Consider the following 18,671-nt stretch of genomic DNA (forward strand, 5'->3'; position numbering starts at 1 on the left):
TTCTCACAGTTCTGGAGTCCAAGGTCAGGATGCCAGCATGGTTGAGTTCTGGTGAGTTGAAGACTACTGACTTCTCACTGTATTCTTGCGTGGTGGCAAGAAGGCAGATTAGCTCTTTGGCTTCTTCCTGTGATGGCACGAATCCCACTCCTTTGAATGCTACCCTCTTGACCTGATTCCTTCCCAAAGATGGCAGCTTTGACTACCATCATCATATTGGGTAGACTTTCAACAAGTGATCTTTTTCTTTTTTGTTGGAGGAGGATGTGGTCACACAAACATTTAGTTCATTGCAAGGCTTAAAAAGAAACTTGAAAGACAAACAGCACTTTATCAACTTTATCCATCTAACATGGAGGGCCAGTAACATAAGAAGGGGATTCCAGGTAAAAGGATGTTATGGTTTGAACAAGATTTGGCTCCCCAAACTCATGTAGATGTTAACACTGTGAAGTTGTACGGTAATGGACTATTGTTAATGATGGATCAAGGGTGGAGGCTCAATGCAACTATGGCATCTTTAGGAAGAGGTTGGATTGCATTAGGTTGATAGGGTGGAGCCCATGATCGAAATCATGATGGCTTTGTAAAGAGAGACACGTGTACTTCGAGGATGAAGATGCTTCTTGTCTTTCTCTGCTTCCTGGTTTGCCATGTGATCATTCCTCTGCACATACTCCACCGCTGCCAGCTTCCACCCTCATCTTCCTTCTTAAGTGGCTTCCTCTCAGGTATTCTACTACTACACAGGAACAGCAGGTGCAAATGACCAAAAGTGAAAGGAAACATGGTACTTTGGTACTAAGTTCTTTTCACTCTGAATTTATTATTATTCATTTATGTATTCACTCAAGAGGGAGGGAGGGAGGGAAGGAGGAAGGAAGAGAGAGAGAGAGAGAGAGAGAGAGAGAGAGAGATTGAGAGAGATTTCCCATTCACTGTTTCACTCTTCCAATGCTCACAATAGCTAAGGCTAGGGCCAAAATGAAGCCAAGAGCCTGGAACTCCATCTAGGTCTCCCACGTGGGTGTAGGGACCCAAGAACTTGGGTCATCTTTCACTACTTTCCCAGGTTAATTAGCAGGGAGATGGATTGAAAGTGGAAATGCTGGGACTAGAACTGGTGCACATATGGGATGCGGCATTGCAGACAGTGACTTAACCTACTGAGTCAGAATGCCAGTCCCCAAAACCAACATTTTTTGAAGTCCTATTGTGTGCCAGGTATTTGTTGCAGATTTTCTTATAATTTCTCCTAAATTCATGTAGAAGATAAAAGAGGGCAAGAAAGCATGTTTATTTTTTTAAAGTTCACATAAGGATTCTCAAAGTTTTTTTTTTAAAAAAGATTTTATTTACTTGAAAGGTAGAATTACAGAGAGGGAAAGACAGAGAGAAAGGTCTTCCATCTGCTTGTCTACTTCCCAAATGGCCACAACGGCCAGAGCTGAGCCAATCTGAAGCCAGGAGCCAGGAGCTTCCTTTGAGTCTCCCACGTGGGTGCAGGGGCCCAAGGACTTGGGCCATTTTCTACTGCTTTCCCAGGCCATAGCAGAGAACTGGATTGGAAGAGGAGCAGCTGGGACATGAACTGTTGCCCATATGGGATGCTGGTGCCACAGGTGGAGGGAGGCCTAGCCCACTATGCCACAGAGCCAGGCCCAGAAATCTTTTTTTTTTTAAATAGATTTATTGGACTGGTACTGTGGCATAGTGGGAAAAGCCACCGTTGGCAGTTCACTCTCCAAATGTCTACAATGGCCAGAGCTGGGCCTATCTGAAGCCAGGAGCCAGGAGCTTCTTCTGGCTCTCCCCTATGAGTGCAGGGGCCCAAGCACTTGAGCTATCTTCCACTGTTTTCTCTGGCCATAGAAGAGAGCTGGATAGGAAGTGGAGCAGCTGGGACATGAACCATTGTCCATATGGGATGCCAGTGCTATAAGCCAAGGCTTAGCCCACTACACCACAGCACCAGCCCTTTTTCTCCCATTTCCGTAGGTTGTCTCTTTTCTTTTTTTAAATGTATATCAGGTTTTTTTTTTTTAAAGATTTATTTATTTATTTGAAAGTCAGAGTTACACAGAGGAGAGGCAGAGAGAGAGAGAGCCTCTATCCCCTGGCCCACTCCCCAATTGGAGCTGTGCTGATCTGAAGCCAGGAGCCAGGAACCTCCCCTAGGTCTCCCACATGGGCGCAGGGCCCCAAGGACCTGGGATATCCTCCACTGCTTTCCCAGGCCATGGTGGAGAACCAGATCAGAAGTGGAGCAGCCGGGACTTGAACCTGCGCCCATATGGGATGCCAGCACTGCAGGTGGCGGCCCCACCAGCCACGCCAGCTTCGGCCCCTGTAGGTTGTCTCTTAACTCTGTTGATTATTTGCTTTGGTGTGCACAAGTTTTTTTGTTTGATGTAATCCCATTTATCTAGTTTTGCCTTTATAGTCAATGTGTTTGAGATTTTATTAAAAAAAAAAATCTTTGCCTAAACCAATGTCATGAAGTATTTCCCTCATTTTCTTTGCATAGTTTCATGTCTTATTTTTAAGTCTTTAATCAAGGATATACATTCTTTCTTTCTTTCTTTTTTTTTTTTTTGACAGGCAGAGTAGATAGTGAGAGAGAGAAAGAGAGAAAGGTCTTCCTTTTTTGCCGTTGGTTCACCCTCCAATGACCGCTGCGGCCGGCGCATCTCGCTGATCCGAAGCCAGGAGCCAGATGCTTTTCCTGGTCTCCCATGTGGGTGCAGGGCCCAAGCACTTGGGCCATCCTCCACTGCACTCCCAGGCCATAGCAGAGAGCTGGCCTGGAAGAGGGGCAACCAGGATAGAATCCGGCGCCCCAAGTGGGACTAGAACCCGGTGTGCTGGCGCCGCAAGGCGGAGGATTAGCCTGTTAAGCCACAGAGCCAGCCTAAGGATATACAGTTCTAACAAGATCCCAGGTGATGCTGATGCTGATGATCCAGGCACCATAGTTTGAAAACCACTAATGTGATAATATACAAACAACACAAGGAAATGGAGCTTAGCTTTTCAGAGTGCCTGGGGAAATCACACGAAGCTGTTGGGACTGGGGGTGGTACCTAGCCTGTGGTATACTATCCCCAGGTCCATGACCGGTGCCACACATGATGTCACACTTCTGAAGTCACTGGGCCTCAGAGCAGCTCAAGTGGGCATTCACGATTTCATCTCATCCACCCTCAGGAGCCCTATTGGTGAGGGATTAAGCTCCAGGCTTCCCCTTGATCTTAACAGCTATTCAAGTTCTTATTAAGTCGATGATTCAGATCAGGAAATGGGAGGTTAAATAAATCAGGGAAATTGTCTTGTAATGCTTGCTTAGTAGTGAGCACTAGAACTCATCTAAAGCTTTCCTCATTGTGTCTGGAGGCCTCCAGGGTTCTGAGTGCTCCAATCTCCCTTGGCAGTTGATGCTGGCCAGGCTATTACCTACATTTTTGAAATAGTTACCCGTATTACTTTTAAACTATTATATCCCTGACAATTTTAAAGCAATATCTACGGGAAAAAAAAAAGGTAAGGCCTATCGGAAAAGATTGCTGTGAATATTTGTAAATGATACTAGTGTGTGGCATGATGCATGAAGCACGCCCAATAGCCAATGTGGAGAAAGAGGTAAATGAGGCAGGCAGCCTCTGAAACTGGGCCTTAACGAGCCATGCCTTCTAATATCCATGGACTTGGGTACTCATTACCCTGAGTACAGCTGGGAGTTCAGGCTGGAATTTCTCTGAAGTTTTTCCCTTTGTGTCCTGAAAGCTCTAGGGCTCTGAGTGCTCTGATCTCCCTGTGTGCTGGCCCTTGATGCTCCCAAGGGTGTTGCTCAATTTCTGCTATAGTAAACTGTGTTATTTATAAAATATACTTAACCTAGAATTGGCCACTTGAAGTGTACAGTTCAGTGGCATTACGTATACTCATATTGTTGTGCAGCCATCACTACTAGAATTCTTCATCTTACAGAATGGAAGATCTATACTAATAGCTTTTGCTTCTCCTTCTCCCAGCCCCTGGCAACAACCATCGCGTGTTTTCTTTTTAAGATTTTATTTTGGGGCCCAACATTGTGACGAGGCATTGACTTTGACACCAGCATCTCATAGCGGTGCTAGTTCGAGACCTGGCTGCTCCACTTCTGATCCAGCTTCCTACTAGTAGCCTGGGAAAAGCAGCAGAGGATGCCCAAGTGTTTGGGCTCCTGTACCCACGTGGGAGAACCAGATGAATCTCCTGGCTTTGGATCAGCCCAGCTCTGGCCATTGTGGCCATTTGGGGAGTGAACCAGCGGATAGAGGATCTTTCTCTCTGTCTCTTCCTCTCTCTCTCTGTAACTCTGACTTTCAACTAAATAGATGAATCTTAAGATTTTATTTATTTGAAAGAGTGACAAAGAAAGTAGAAGAGAGAGAAAAGCGATGGTAGGGGGTGTTATCTTCCATCCACTGGTTCACTCTACAAATAGCCAGGAGCCAGGAGCTCTATCCAGGTCTCCCATGTGGGTGGCAGGGCCCAAGCACTCAGGCCATCTTCCATTGCTTTTCCAGGCACATTAGCAGGGAGCTGAATGAGAATCAGAGCAGCAGGGACTCCAACTGGCATTCTGATTTGAAATGTCAGTGTCAGGTGTTGCAAGTGGTGGCTTAACATACTGGGCCACAATGCTGGGCCCACAATTTCACTTCCAAATCTATCAATTTGACTATTTCAGATAATTTGTGTAAGTGGAATCATACAGTTTTATCCTATTATGTCTGGCTTATTTCACCTAGCATACTGTTTTCAAGGCTCATGAAACTTTGACTATTGTAGCATACAGCAGATTTTTTTAAAAGATGTATTTATTTGAAAGTCAGAGTCAGAGTCAGTCAGAGTCAGAGAGAGAGAGAGAGAGAGAGAGAGAGAGACCTTTCACTCACTAGTTCACTGCCCAGGATTGGGCTAGGCCAAAGCCAGGAGCCAGGCACTTCATCTAGGTCTCTCACATGGGTGACAGGGGACCAAGTGCTTGGGCCATTTTCTGCTGCCTTCCCAGGTGCGTTAGCAGGGGACTGGATCAGAAGTGGAGCAGCCAAGACATGAACCAGAGCTCAGGTGGGATGCTGGTGTTTCAGGCAGCAGCTTTACCTGCTATGCCACAACACTAGTCCCTGACTTTCCTTTCTTGTTAAGGTTGAATAATATTGAATTGTGTGGCTATATCATATTTCTCTGTTCATCCAGCTCTAGATATCTGCATTGTTTCCACCATTTGCCTATTAGAAATACTGCTGCTGGGGCCGGCACTGTGGCTCACTTGGTTAATCCTCCGCCTGCAGCGCTGGCATTCCATATGGGCACCGGGTTCTAGTCCCGATTGCTCCTCTTCCAGGCCAGCTCTCTGCTGTGGCCCAGGAGTGCAGTGGAGGATGGCCCAAGTGCTTGGGTGCCTGCACCCACATGGGAGACCAGGAGAAGCACCTGGCTCCTGGCTTCAGATCATTGTAGCTCCGGCCATAGCGGCCATTTGGGGGGTGAACCAACGAAGGGAAGACCTTTCTCTCGGTCTCTCTCTCTCTCTCTCACTGTCTAACTCTGTCAAATAAAAAAAGAAAAAGAAAAAAGATATTACTGCTATGAGCATGGACAGGCAAATATTCATTTGAGACTATACATAGTTTTTATCATAATAGACATTTCTCCTTAGCTTTTTAAAGACTCTGTATTTGCATGGATTTCCAAATTTTTTGCACCAAAGTATACATGTTTTAATTGCATTTTGTTTGAGCTTTTTTGATGCACCTTTGTGTATGCAGAAGAGGAACTGCTTGATGATGTGGTTATGCTATGCATCATTGTTTCGAGGAACCACTGTATTCTCTTCTACAGAAACTGTACTATTTTACTTTCCCTCCAACAGCACACAGTGCTCAATTTCTCCTCATCCTTACCAGCACTTGGGATTTTCTGGATTTTAAAAAGATAACAGCCATTCTAATAGGTATTACTTATTATCATTATTTTTTAAAGATTTATGTATTTATTTGAAAGTCAGAATTACACAGAGAGAGGAGAGGCAGAGAGAGAGGTCTTCTATCCAATGGTTCACTTTCCAGATGGCCGCAATGGCCAGAGCTGTGCCGATCTGAAGCCAGGAGCCAGAACCTCCTCTGGGTCTCCCACCCGGGCGCAGGGGCCCAAGGAGTTGGGCCATCTCCTACTGCTTTCCCAGGCCATAGAAGAGAGCTGGATGGAAGTGGAGCAGCCGGGCCTCGAACTGGTGCCCATATGGGATGCCAGCACTTCAGGCCAGGACATTAACCCGCTGTGCCGCAGCACCGGCCCCAGTATTATTTACTATTAAAATAAACTTCATTTGGGAGCTGGCACTGTGGGATAGTAGGCTAAGCCTCCACCTGCAGCACTGGCATCCCATATGGGTGCCGGTTCATGTCCCAGCTGCTCCTCTTCTGATCCAGTTCTCTGCTGTGGCCTGGGAAACAGTGGAATATGGCCCAAGTCCTTGGGCTCCTTACCATGTGGGGGACCTGGAAGAAGCACCTGGCTCCTGGCTTTGGAAGCTCTGGCCATTGCAGTCATTTGGGGAATGAACCAGGGGATGGAAGACCTTTCTCTCTGTCTCTCCCTCTTTCCATAACTCTACCTCTCAAATAAATAAAATCTTCAAAAAATAAAAAATAAAAATAAACTTCATTTTATAGTAGTTTTAGATTTATAATTCTGTATAATTTTAATTATCAAAATTATTGAAAAAATTTAAAATACCATATGGCAAAAAGGTTAAAGTTATTTGCAAAGTGAAGTGAATATTTGCAAATCATGTAGGGTTCATATTTGTGATATGTTAGGCGGACTGACCAACAGATCAGTGGGTCAGTGATGTCAAGAAGAAGTCCACTTAAAGAGAATGTGTGTGCCCAGTAAACATTAGCTAATGAAATGTCAGTGAAAATTGGAGACAGCATGTTAAGTCAAAAAGACAAAGTGCCCAAGAATGGTTACAGTTTTGCAGAATATGTGCACTTTATATGTTAGGTAAATAGTTTTCTTCGCATGTAACTATGCATTTGTCAATTACATCCACAGAAACACATCTGCAGAACATGCACCTGTCTATTTTCAGGAAATTTGTGGGTCAGAGAGTGAGGGCCGGGCAGATGGGATAGGCAGCATAAAGTCGACTTACATATACACCTTTCAGTTTTCTTTGAAATTTTATAGTCAGAAAAGTTTATTAAGGTAAACATTTGTTAAAGGCAAAAATATGCACCCAAGCTGCCAAAAATTGCATGTTACATTTATTATGTTTTGAAAATATGTCCACAATATGCTGGTTTGTTGGAAAAGAGCAGAGTAAAATGATTGATTTGGCAGTGTAGCTGTTTATGTGTATATTTCTCTATCTCAAATTTATTCATCCTAAATAATCACATATACAGCTTTCTTTTCAACTCAGGCAGGAAGTGGAGATTTAGCTTTAAGGCTTAGAGACCACAGGGCCTTATATTCAGAAGATTGCTTCCACTGAGTGGCAAATTCCAGAAAGATCTGGTTGATGATACCCCAAGTCCCTCTTTGGTTTCCTCCTCCCCTTGCCAAGCCTCCGAACTGCAACTCTGCTTCTGATCACCAGGTGGCATCTGTCTCCATTTTTCTTCCTCTATTGGAAAGGGTTCTTTCTTTCTTAAGAAATGTATTTCAAGTGGTTTGTGCAACAGTATACATAGAATAATAAAAAATTGTGTTTTTAAATGTTTCTTACAAAGATTAAAAGGATATCTATTTAGTTTCATATAGGAGGGATCTTCAAAAAGTGCATGGAAAAATGGTCTTTTTATCCATACACAGTTTTTTCCCCTTTTTTTGGTCAGTTAGTCATTCATAATTTCTTTCAAGGAAATACTACCAATGACAATGTAACATCTAAATGTTTCTTGTGTGGTTACAAGATAATGATTAAGTTCATTTCCACTTTAAGCCATTTCCTCTCAACAGTTTATGCACAGGAATAATTTTATGCAGATTGCAATGCAAATAATTATGCATCACATTTTTTGTACTCTGTTATATGGCCATTTTCCCATTCAATTATTGTTTGTAGACATTGTCTATATTTCCACTAAACTAGGGTCTTTTGGCTTTTTACTTGCATATTTGGTGAAGTATTAAGCCTTTTTACTGTAATGCAAATTTAAAATATATTATCTCAAAAACTAAAGAAAAAAGGAAAGAAAGGTAGAAAGAAGGAGGATGGGCGGGAGGGAGGGAGGAAATGCCATTATGTTCTTAGATTTGCATCTACAAAGCATATTGAATCTGCTAAAATTAATTAAATTTAAAAATGAAATAAAGTACATGGGAAATGCATGTTGTGAAAAAACTATGCATGGATTTCAAATTTTTTTGCACCAAAATACATTTATCTTTTAATTCTATTTGTCATTCAGTTTTTGAAGTACCTCTTTACAACTTATCCCAGGCCCCCCTCCCCCCTTTATCAAGGTTGGTTGGCCTGTCCTTTCTGTAGAGGACTCCCTGGAGAGAGCAGGTGGTTCAAGCCCCCAGGCATCATACCTCTATAATGACTTTCCAAACTCAGTTCCATTCACCTCACTCCATGCCACTTTGCACACAGCTGCCCAGAACAGTGTCCCTGAAGCTGGCTCTGATAGCATCACACCCCCAGTGGCAGTCTATTACCTACCAAGAGGACTAACTACAAAACCACTTCTCTGGCTGGTGTTCAAGGCCACCTGTGGATTTAGACTGCTTTTATAGCCCTGTCTCCCAAGTACTCCATGCTCTTAGCTTCTTCCTTCAGGGGCTCTCATGATTCTTGTAGGGTTCCCTACCAGGTGGGGATCAATGTGCACAGACACTGGCCATTGCACTAACATGGTGACATTCATTCAGATCAACCCCTTGAGGGAGGATTGCTATTGTCCTTCCAATGATGTTGGAAACTGAGTGTCACACAGGGTAAGAGCCAGTCTTGTCTTTGGGAAAGACATTGGGGTTCTAGAAGTAAGAGACTGAGGGATAGCTTGGTAGTGATAATGAACTGTTATTTTGTTCTATAACAAAGTGGAATGGACAATGTACTCATCACTATGAAGTGCCTACTATGTGTAACATTTATTTTTTCTAGGATTTATCTTTAAAGATTTATTTTGTTTATTTGAAAGGCAGAATAACAGAGAGAGAGGAGAGGGAGAGATCATCTACCCACCAGTCCACTCCCTAAAAGGTTGCAATGGCCCAGGCTGGGCTAGGTCAAAACCAGGAGCCTGGAACTCCATCCCATGGGGGTCTCCCATGTGGGTGGCAGGGGACCAAGCACTTGGGCCATCTTCTGCTGCTTTCCCAAGGGTATTAGCAAGGAGCTGGGTCAGAAGAAAAGCAGCTGGGACTCGAGCTTGCGCTCTGATATGGGATGCCAGTGTTGCAGGTGGTGACTTAACTCACTGTGCCACAATGCCAGTCCCCTTTTTCTAGGATTTTCATGTCCTTTGTAGAACATTTGGAAAAATAACATTAAAACATTTGGTGCCCAGGTTAAGTTCCACTTTGGGATACCTGCATCCTGTATCAGAGTGCCTGCTTCTGATCCAGCTCTTTGTTTGTGTGCACCCTGTGAGGCAGAAGGTAATAGTTTATGTAGATGGGTCCTTGCCATCTACAAGGGAGACCTAGATTGAATTCTATGCTCCTGCTTTTAGCCTTGCCTGGCCCTGGCTGTTGCAGGCATTTGGGGAGAAAACTAGAAGACAGGAGATCTCTCTCACTCTGTCTCTGTCTCTGTCTCTCTGCCTTTCAAATAAAATGAAAACAAAGCAAAAACAGGAATGCAATGGGAATGAACGCCTATGGTACAACTGGAACAGCCCATCCCTTTCAGGGATTTACTGCCATCTTGTGGTAGATTCAAGAATGTCAAATTGTACCTACAAATAAAGACAGGTCAAGATAGCATAAAAACATTTCCAGGTTCCTTATTATCCTGGCTTCAATATGTACGACTTTGCAATTTTACAGCATCCTTTTCCCTTTTTAGTGATGGCTTCTAGGACTCAGGATATGGCTGTGTTACATTTGTTCTGAATAAAGTGCATACATATGGCACATGGTGCTCAGACTTGGGAGAGGGGGTACCAGGTCCTCAACTTATCTTGATGGAAATAAAATCCCTTTCTTGTGTTAAAGGGCCAAGGTTACTTATTTTATTTGAAAGGTAGGGTTAGTGGGAGGGAGAGGGAGGGATGGAGAGAGAGAGAGAGAGAGAGAGAGAGAGCGAGTGAGCACGTGCGCGCGCTTCCATCTGCTGGTTCACTCCCCAGTTGGCTGCCTAGGACCAACATCACTTCGTCTCCTAAGGCAGTGATACCTAGAAGAAAATACGCAGGCTTTGGATTCACAGATGAGAGTAGAAAATACAGGCAAGGGGCCTAATATTCATTTAAGAACACTCTATAGTCAGTACAGTGAAGTGATTTATATTTGGTTTGAGTATTGTCTAGGATTATTTTGTATCCATGGGGTAACCACTACATAAATAGTAATAGAATGTATAATTTACAAAGTGATAGGGAAATGGAATTATAAAAAATCATCAAGCACTTCAAAAGAGGGCAAGAGGAAAAGCAACATAGAACAGGCCTGTGTTGTGGTGCAGACAGCCAACTGCCACTTGCGATGCTGGCATCCCATATTGGAGAGTCAGATCAAATCCTGGCTGCTCTGCTTCCTGCTAATGTACCTGGGAAGGCAGTGGAAATGGCCCGAGGACTTTGACCACTGCCACCCACATAGGAGTACCTGGCTCCTGGCTTCAGCCTGGTCCAGACCTGGGGTTGTGGCCATTTGGGGAGAGACCCAGCAGAAGGAACATTTCTCTCGCTCTGTCTCCTTCACTCAATCTATCACTCTGCCTTTCAAATAAACAAACAAATAAATAAATAAATCTTAAAAATAAAGCAAATAGTAAATTGGTAGATTTAAGCCCAAATATACCAGCGATTGCATTATAGGTAACAGAGCCTACACATTCAAATTAAAAGACAAGAGTTGTCACACTGGATTAATAAATAGCTATCTGTTGCATAGAAGAGCTAGATCTACTTTTGACATACAGGGACAGAAGGCTGAAAGTAAAAGGAAGGAAAGGTGTGTGCCATGCAAATATTGACAAAGTAGAGCTGATGCAGCTGTATTCGTATCAGGGAAAGGAGATTTGAAAGCACAAAGCAGTGGTACAGGCAAAAAGGGACATTTCATAATGGTGAAAGAGTCCATTTGTCAGGAAGATAAAATAGTTCCAAATTTGCATGTATCTAATAATTCGGTTTCAAAGCATAATAAGTAAAATTTGATAGCATTTAAGGTGAAATAGGAAAACTCAGTCATAGTGGGTGAGTTTTAAAAGCTATTTTTATTATACAAGCATATGCAGAATAAAAATTGGAAAATAAAAGGAAATCAGAGGAAAATACTCTCACAAGTGGGACCCCTACTACTTATAGAAAGCTGTTGTTAACATTTTATTATATTTTTCAATACAAATAAATATTTCCTGTATATTTGTGTGAAGTCTATAGGTATATGCATATATTTGAACCAAATGTGTGTGTGTATATATATCTCTCTCTATATATATATCTTTGGATATATATATATATCTTTGAACCAAATGTATATATCTTTGTGCATTTGTCTTATATTTCCTTGGGATAGTTTCATAGAAATTCTTGAATTCAAAGGAATGCATTATTTTAAAATTTTTCTTATATATGTCTTGATGTTGACATTCAAAAATTTTACCACTTAATATTCCTAATAATCATGCAAAATACTTTTCATTTCTTTACCTCTACACAAATACTGAGAATGACAATTCTTGTGAGAAAGTATATTTCACCACTACTTGAATTTGTAGTTTTTTTTTTAAAGACTTATTTATTGGGGCTGGCACTGTGGTGTAGTAGGCTAAGCCTCCGCCAGTTCCTGTCCCGGCTGTTCCTCTTCCGGTCCAGCTCTCTGCTATGACCTGGGAAAGCAGTAGAGGATGGCCCAAGTCCTTGGGCCCCCGCACCTGTGTGGGAAACCTGGAAGAAGCTCCTGGCTCTAGGCTTTAGATCGGCTCAGCTCTGGCTGTTGCGGCCATTTGGGGAGTGAACCAGTAGATGAAAAACCTTTCTCTCTGTCTCTCCCTCTGTCTGCAACTGTGCCTCTCAAATAAATAAGAATTACAGAGAGAGAAGAGAGACACAGGGAGACAGATCTTCCATCCACTGATTCATTCCCCAAATAGCCACAACAGCCTGAGCTGGACCAGGCTGAAGCCTGTAGCCTGGAACTCCACCCAGGTTTCCATATGGGTGTGTTACCGGAGAAGCAAAGGGTGTTTGTCTTCGCCCAAGAAAGAATTCAGGCGTGAGACAGAGAGCAGGGGAAAACAACATAGCAAGGTTTATTAGGGCAGGGACATCCGTAAGAACGGGTGGGCACCTCTCCAGACAGGACCTGAGAGTGCGCAGTGCACATTTAGGCTGGGGCTTTTAAGGGGATGGGTCTTGCCTTCCCTCCCCCTCTCCTTCTTCTCCCAAACAAAGGACTTGTTGATGTAAATATGAAAAATTCCTTTCTGAATTTTTCCCCCTGAAGTTATGAGAGAGGGGAAGCCTGGCTGGCGTCACCAGCCTTAGAGGAAGGATGTTTTTCAGGCCAAGTAGAAGGGGCAGGACCTCCTGGAAGGTCATCAGTATCCGGGCAGGACTTAGAAGTGCAGATACTGGGCTTCTGGAGCTCCCACAGTGGGTGCTGGTCTTCAGGCCTTTCTCATACACACATAGGCTCAATTTCTGACTTCCTACCTAACAGGTGCAGGGTCCCAAGTAGTTAAGACACCTTCTGCTGCTTTCCCAGGCACATTAGCAGGGGGCTGGATTGTAAGTGGAACAGCTGGGTCTTGAACCAGTGCCCACATGGGATGCTGGCGTTGCAGGAGATGGCTGCACCTGCTGTGCCACAACGTGGACCCCATAAGGAGAGATTTTTAATGGTCTTTCCTCAGAATTGGTAAAATTATAAGACAAAAATCAGCGTGAGTATAAAATACTTGAATAGCACAATTAATAAACTTAATTATCATAATTAACAAATGTAGAGTCCATTAGTATAAAATTGCAGGATACTTTTTTGGGGGGGCTACAAACGGAACATCTAAACATTTGTTTACATGAAGGCCACAAATCAAGTCTGAAAACATTGTGAAGACTGGAATAACACAAATATTCTCTGACCATTTTGCAATAAAGCTAGAAATTAATGAAAGAAAAGTCAGAAATGGCTACATGTGTATAAATAAAGAAATGCATTTCTAAATAACCTCTGGGTCAGAGAAGAAGAAAGATGGAAATTAGAAAAGATTTTAAACTGAATGATAATGAAACTATGGCGTGTTTGTGGAATATGAAATCCCATCAGGCTTTTGTTACATTCTGAACAGTGAGTTGCACAAGACACAAGACGCTGGCCGAATTATGGAGCCTTTATTTGGGAAAGCCGGCAAAGCCAGCAGCAGCCCAGGTATGTGTTTTCTGAATTATGCAGCCCTGATTGAACTCAGGGATAAGCTTTTAAAGGCAAAACCCACATCCTGTTGGGAGTTATTTACAAAGCCAAGCATTACAGAAGCCAGAACCAGCAAGGTTTCGCTTATCGCAGAGGGCATTGAACCACATTTTCCCAGCACTCAATGTAAACAATCCTTACAGATAACATTCTTAGAAGGCTAGTTTTTGAGTCAGTTGTGCAACTGCTTAGAAAAATAGAGGACCAGCAGAGTGACTAGAGATTATCCAGAGACAAAACAGAGTGACTCAGGTCAGGACATAGCTCACTTCACCTTTTCCTGGGATAGAACTGTGTGAACCGCTTCTACAATGTGTATGGAAAAACAAAGGACCTGGAGAGCCAAACCCAGTTTGGAAAAAGAACACAATGAGGGGCCACACTTCCTGATTGGGGACTTGCTGTTAGGAGCAGTGATGGAGGGCAGTCTGGGCACGAGTGCGGACACACACAGCAGTGAAACAGGATGGAGTCCAGAGACAGAGCCACACATTGGGTCGGCTGACTTCTCAGCAGAGGGGTCAAAGTAATTCAGTGCAGAAGGACAGGCTTCTCAGCACATGGCGCTGGTTCCGCTTGAGAAAAGCAAAGTTGTAGGGACAGAAATGAGACCAGCGCTTTTCAGGGGCTGAGAGTTAACTATAAAAGGCACAAACAAGATTTGGTGGAGTGAGGAAAAAAGTATTTCTTGAATGTGCTGGTAGTTCCTCATAAAACCTTATATTTCAAAAAAGCCGGTTTTACTGTGTGTGAATTATACATCAGGGCGGGCGCTGTGGCATAGCAGATTAAGCTGCTGCCTGTGACTTTTTTTTTCTGAAGATGGGCCATCTTCTACTGCTTTCCCAGGCCATAGCAGAGAGCTGGATGGGAAGTGGAGCAGCCGGGACTCAAACCGGCGCCCATATGGGATGCGGGCACTACAGGCAGTGGCTTTACCTGCTATGCCACAGCACTGGCCCCATAAATAAATATCTTAAAAAAAAAAAACAGAGAAAAGAGTTCTCCAAAGTGATTGTAGCATTTTAGGCACCTGATGGCATGGCTGTTCTGGTTTGTCCACATTCTTACACACATTTGTTAATGTTAGTTTGGGGAAGGTGGTTAGCCATCCTAATAGATTGTGGTTTCTGTTTGCATTTCCCTGTTTACTAAAGTTGAAGACCCAGGAGCTTCCTCTGTGAAGTCTCCTTTTAAGTTTGTGTCTTTTTTTCCCACTGGATTCTTCTTTTCCTGGTTTATAAAAGTTCTTTGTATTTTTGGGTTCCAGTGCTTTGTCAGAAATATATACTGCCCAGATGTTTTTTCCAAGTCTGCAGCTTACCTATTCATTTTGTCAGTCATGCCTATGAATGAACAGAAAATTTAAATTTTGAGAAAGTCCAAGTTATTTTTCTTTTACTGCTCTCTCTGGTGCCTGTATAATGCAGGGTCATGAAGTTATTTCCTGTGCTTTATGTAGGAACAATGCAGCTGAGATAGTTGGTGTGCTGGGAACATGGAAGGAGCATGGGTCCCTCTGAAAGCAATGTTATGGAACAGGCTATCAGATTTACAGAGAATGGCTAGTGGAAATCAAGACTTCATGAGAGCTATCATCAAAGAAAAAAATCAGATCTGAGATGGAGGGTAAAATAAAAACAGAATGCATAGAAATAGACAAATACATAGAAATAAAAATAGAATGCATAACCTCTAGACTAAGGAAAGTAAATTAATACAGCACACAGCAGATGGGAAAAGGACTACAAAAGCACAATAAATAGAAAATATATAACTAAGTGGTGGGAACAAATCCAAACATACCATAGTTACCAAGGGGATTAATTAAATTGGCTTAAAACAGAGACTCTCAGACTGTGTTAAAAATAGAAGGAAAAATCCACCTCTATATTGTAGTAAATAAGAAAATAGAAAAAAAAATGAGTAAGGTAAAAACTAATAAAAAAGATGCCATCTTACCAATATAAGACAGATTAGAATTTCAGACAGCAAGTACTGAAACGGGGGCCAGTGTTTTGGTACAGCAGGTTAAGCCACAGCTGGTGACACTGGAATCCCTTATGTATGTATGTATGTATTTGAAAGGCAGAGTTACAGAGAGAGAGAGAGAGAGAGAGAGGGAGAGAGAGATGGGTCTTCCATCCTCTGGTTCACTATAGATGGCCACAACAGCTAGAGCTGAGCCCATCTGAGGCCAGGAGCTTCTTCCAATTTCCCACATGGGTGCAGGGGCCCAAGGACTTGGTCCATCCTCTACTGCTTTCCCAGGCCATAGCAGAGAGCTAGATGGGAAGCGGAGCAGCTGGGACTCGAACCAGCACTCATATGGCACTGTAGGCAGCAGCTTTACTTACTACGTCACAGCACTGGCCACTGGAATCCCTTATTACAGTGCCAGCTTCAGTCCCAGCTTCTCTGCTTCTGATCCAGCTCCCTGCTAATGCAACTGGGAAGGCAGTGGAACAAGACCCAAGTGCTTGGGTCTCTGCACCCACATGGAAGACCTGGAAGAAGCTCCTGGCTCCTGGCTTCAGCCTGGCCTAGCCCTGGCTGTTGTGGCCATTTAGGGAGTGAACCCATGGATGATTGCTGTCTCTCCCTCTCTCCCTCTGTCACTCTGCCTTTCAAATAAAAAACCTTTTTTTTTAAAGGTACTGAAAGGGACAAAGATTGAACATTAATAAGCATGGCTCTATTACCTACAAAATACAATCCTTGGTGTTTTTTTTTTTTTTTTACAGAGTGGATAGTGAGAGAGAGAGAGACAGAGAGAAAGGTCTTCCTTTTTGCCGTTGGTTCACCCTCCAATGGCCGCTGCGGCCGATGCATCTCGCTGATCCGAAGGCAGGAGCCAGGTGCTTCTCCTGGTCTCCCATGCGGGTGCAGGGCCCAAGGACTTGGGCCATCCTCCACTGCCTTCCCGGGCCATAGCAGAGAGCCGGCCTGGAAGAGGGGCAACTGGGATAGAATCCGGCGCCCCAACCGGGATTAGAACCCGGTATGCCGGCGCCGCAAGGCGGAGGATTAGCCTGTTAAGCCATGGCGCCAGCCTCTTTGTGTGTGTTTTATAGCATAACGTAAATATACAATGGAAAAATATGACATTTAGTCGTCTCTTCATATGTGCAGGGATGGTTTCAGCTTACTAAAATCTGGAGATACTCCAGTTCCTTAAAGTGACAGAACATTTGCATATGACCTATGCAATCCTCCCATATAATTTATGTCATATCTAGATTACTTATTATTATCTATAAACACATAATATAATGTAAATGCTATGTAAGTAGTTATTGTACTGTTTAGGGAATGATGACAAGAAAACAAAGACTGAACATAGTATGGGCGTAATTTTTCCTTTTTTTAATGCTCAGGAAGTATAAATTTTATTCAATTGTAAGATTCCGATTCACACCTAGGACAGCCGGTAAATACAAACACTTTGTACTTGCAAATATACACACTTAAAGTGTGCACTTACATGTGAAATATTCTTGTACTAAAATTACTGGAACACTAGCAGGGGCCTCTTTCCATGTTTATTCTTCCTCTTGGGAGGTCTGGTCCTCCCTCCCGGACACGGGCGGTTGCTAGGATTCATGGTAATCTGATCACCGTGGGGCCCAGAGGACCTGTGCTGCAGGGAGCTTTCCTGTTCAGGATGCTGCTTCCTCATCCTCCCTGTGGATCTTGACTGGTGAATTAAGATGGCATTGCAAGGCAGCGTGGGCTCCACTTTCCTGAGGTTGAATGCACACTTTGGTCGGTTCTGGTCTTGCAGGGATTTCCACTGATCTAAGGTGAATTCCTTAGTTGTTTTCGCCAGGCGCTCCTCAGACTCTACAGCTTTAACGCTGGAATGCCTTTCAAGCTTCCTTGGTGTATTGCCATGTCCGTCTTCAGCCTTAAAGACTGATGGTCCGCTGCCTGGGGACACATTCCCATTTTCTCTCCCAAATCCACTCTTCTGGACATAAAATAGGACATAGGCACTTTGATTCAGGACAGAAGTAATGTCACAGGCCGTTACCTTAGCATCATCCATTTTATACCAGTGACCATTCCCAGCTTTGACATAGCAGAAGTAATGTCCCTTTTGACACCTTAATCCAACGTGGACGAGAGCAGCATACAGAACATATTCAAGTGGCCTCCCGTTTTGCTGACACATGTAAGGTCTCATATCCAGGCACTCAGGATATTGCACTTGTCTAGCAATTTTCTCGCCTGTGAAATCAGAAAACCGCTTCAAGACGAAGATAAGAACATTGCCAGAAGATTGCAAGACGAGTGTCTTGGAAGCAGCTGTCTTCTTTAGGCAGATACCACACTGATAGGCGTTTTCTCCATCCAGCTCTTCAGGTTTCACCAATTGTTCCAAAGCCTGCTGAACACTGTCTGCTGTCTTGATATCCAGGGCGATGTCCAGGTAAGGGTCCAATGTGTCTGAAACGCCTTGGCACTGGAGACATTTGATTTGGGACTTCCAGTAGCCTCCAAATATCTGATGGCTTAGAGACTTGTCCTCTTTGGGCCCAACCATGTTCATGAGCCCAGGCAGACCTGCTGCCTTGAGGGCATCCACAGTGAACACCAGAAATTCATGGGCATCTTCCTGCCTGTTTCTATGAAAGGCAGCAGCCAACGCCTGACAGGGCTGGATCACGTCACCAGGACTGTGGAGGGCCCAAAGAAAGTGAGATTCCACAGCACACAGCATGCAGAAACCTGACGGACGACAGGTTTGAGAGTGCGCCTGAGACAGCATGTAGTTGGCAAGGGGTGGTGTGTATGTGAGACACTGCAGGGTTGCATTCAAGTAGCAGGTGTTCCCCATATTCTGCAGACCAGCCCCAATGCCATAAGGTCTCTTCCAGATCAGACCAGCTTCCCCACTGGGAGCCAGATCTGTTGCCGCAGAAGCCAGGTCATTTTTCAGTTGGAGCTCTTTCTGAGATGAGGGTGATGGCTTCCTTTGCTTGTGAAGGGAAGCAGCCACCATGTCTCCAGAAGCCATT

At 43.7% G+C, this 18,671-nt stretch overlaps 1 protein-coding gene across 1 annotated transcript in view; it reads right to left on the reverse strand.

Moving 5' to 3' along the window:
- Positions 1 to 18,670, reverse strand: part of LOC133752573 (ubiquitin carboxyl-terminal hydrolase 17-like protein 6) — a 50,914-nt gene extending 32,244 nt beyond the window's left edge. The window contains exon 1 of the mRNA XM_062183024.1: positions 17,163 to 18,670. Coding sequence (XP_062039008.1) covers positions 17,163 to 18,670 — 1,508 coding nt within the window. The remainder of the gene's footprint in view (positions 1 to 17,162) is intronic.
- Position 18,671: the final 1 nt, after the last annotated feature.

The sequence above is a fragment of the Lepus europaeus genome, chromosome X, assembly GCF_033115175.1.
Source record: "Lepus europaeus isolate LE1 chromosome X, mLepTim1.pri, whole genome shotgun sequence".
NCBI classification, from domain to species: domain Eukaryota; kingdom Metazoa; phylum Chordata; class Mammalia; order Lagomorpha; family Leporidae; genus Lepus; species Lepus europaeus.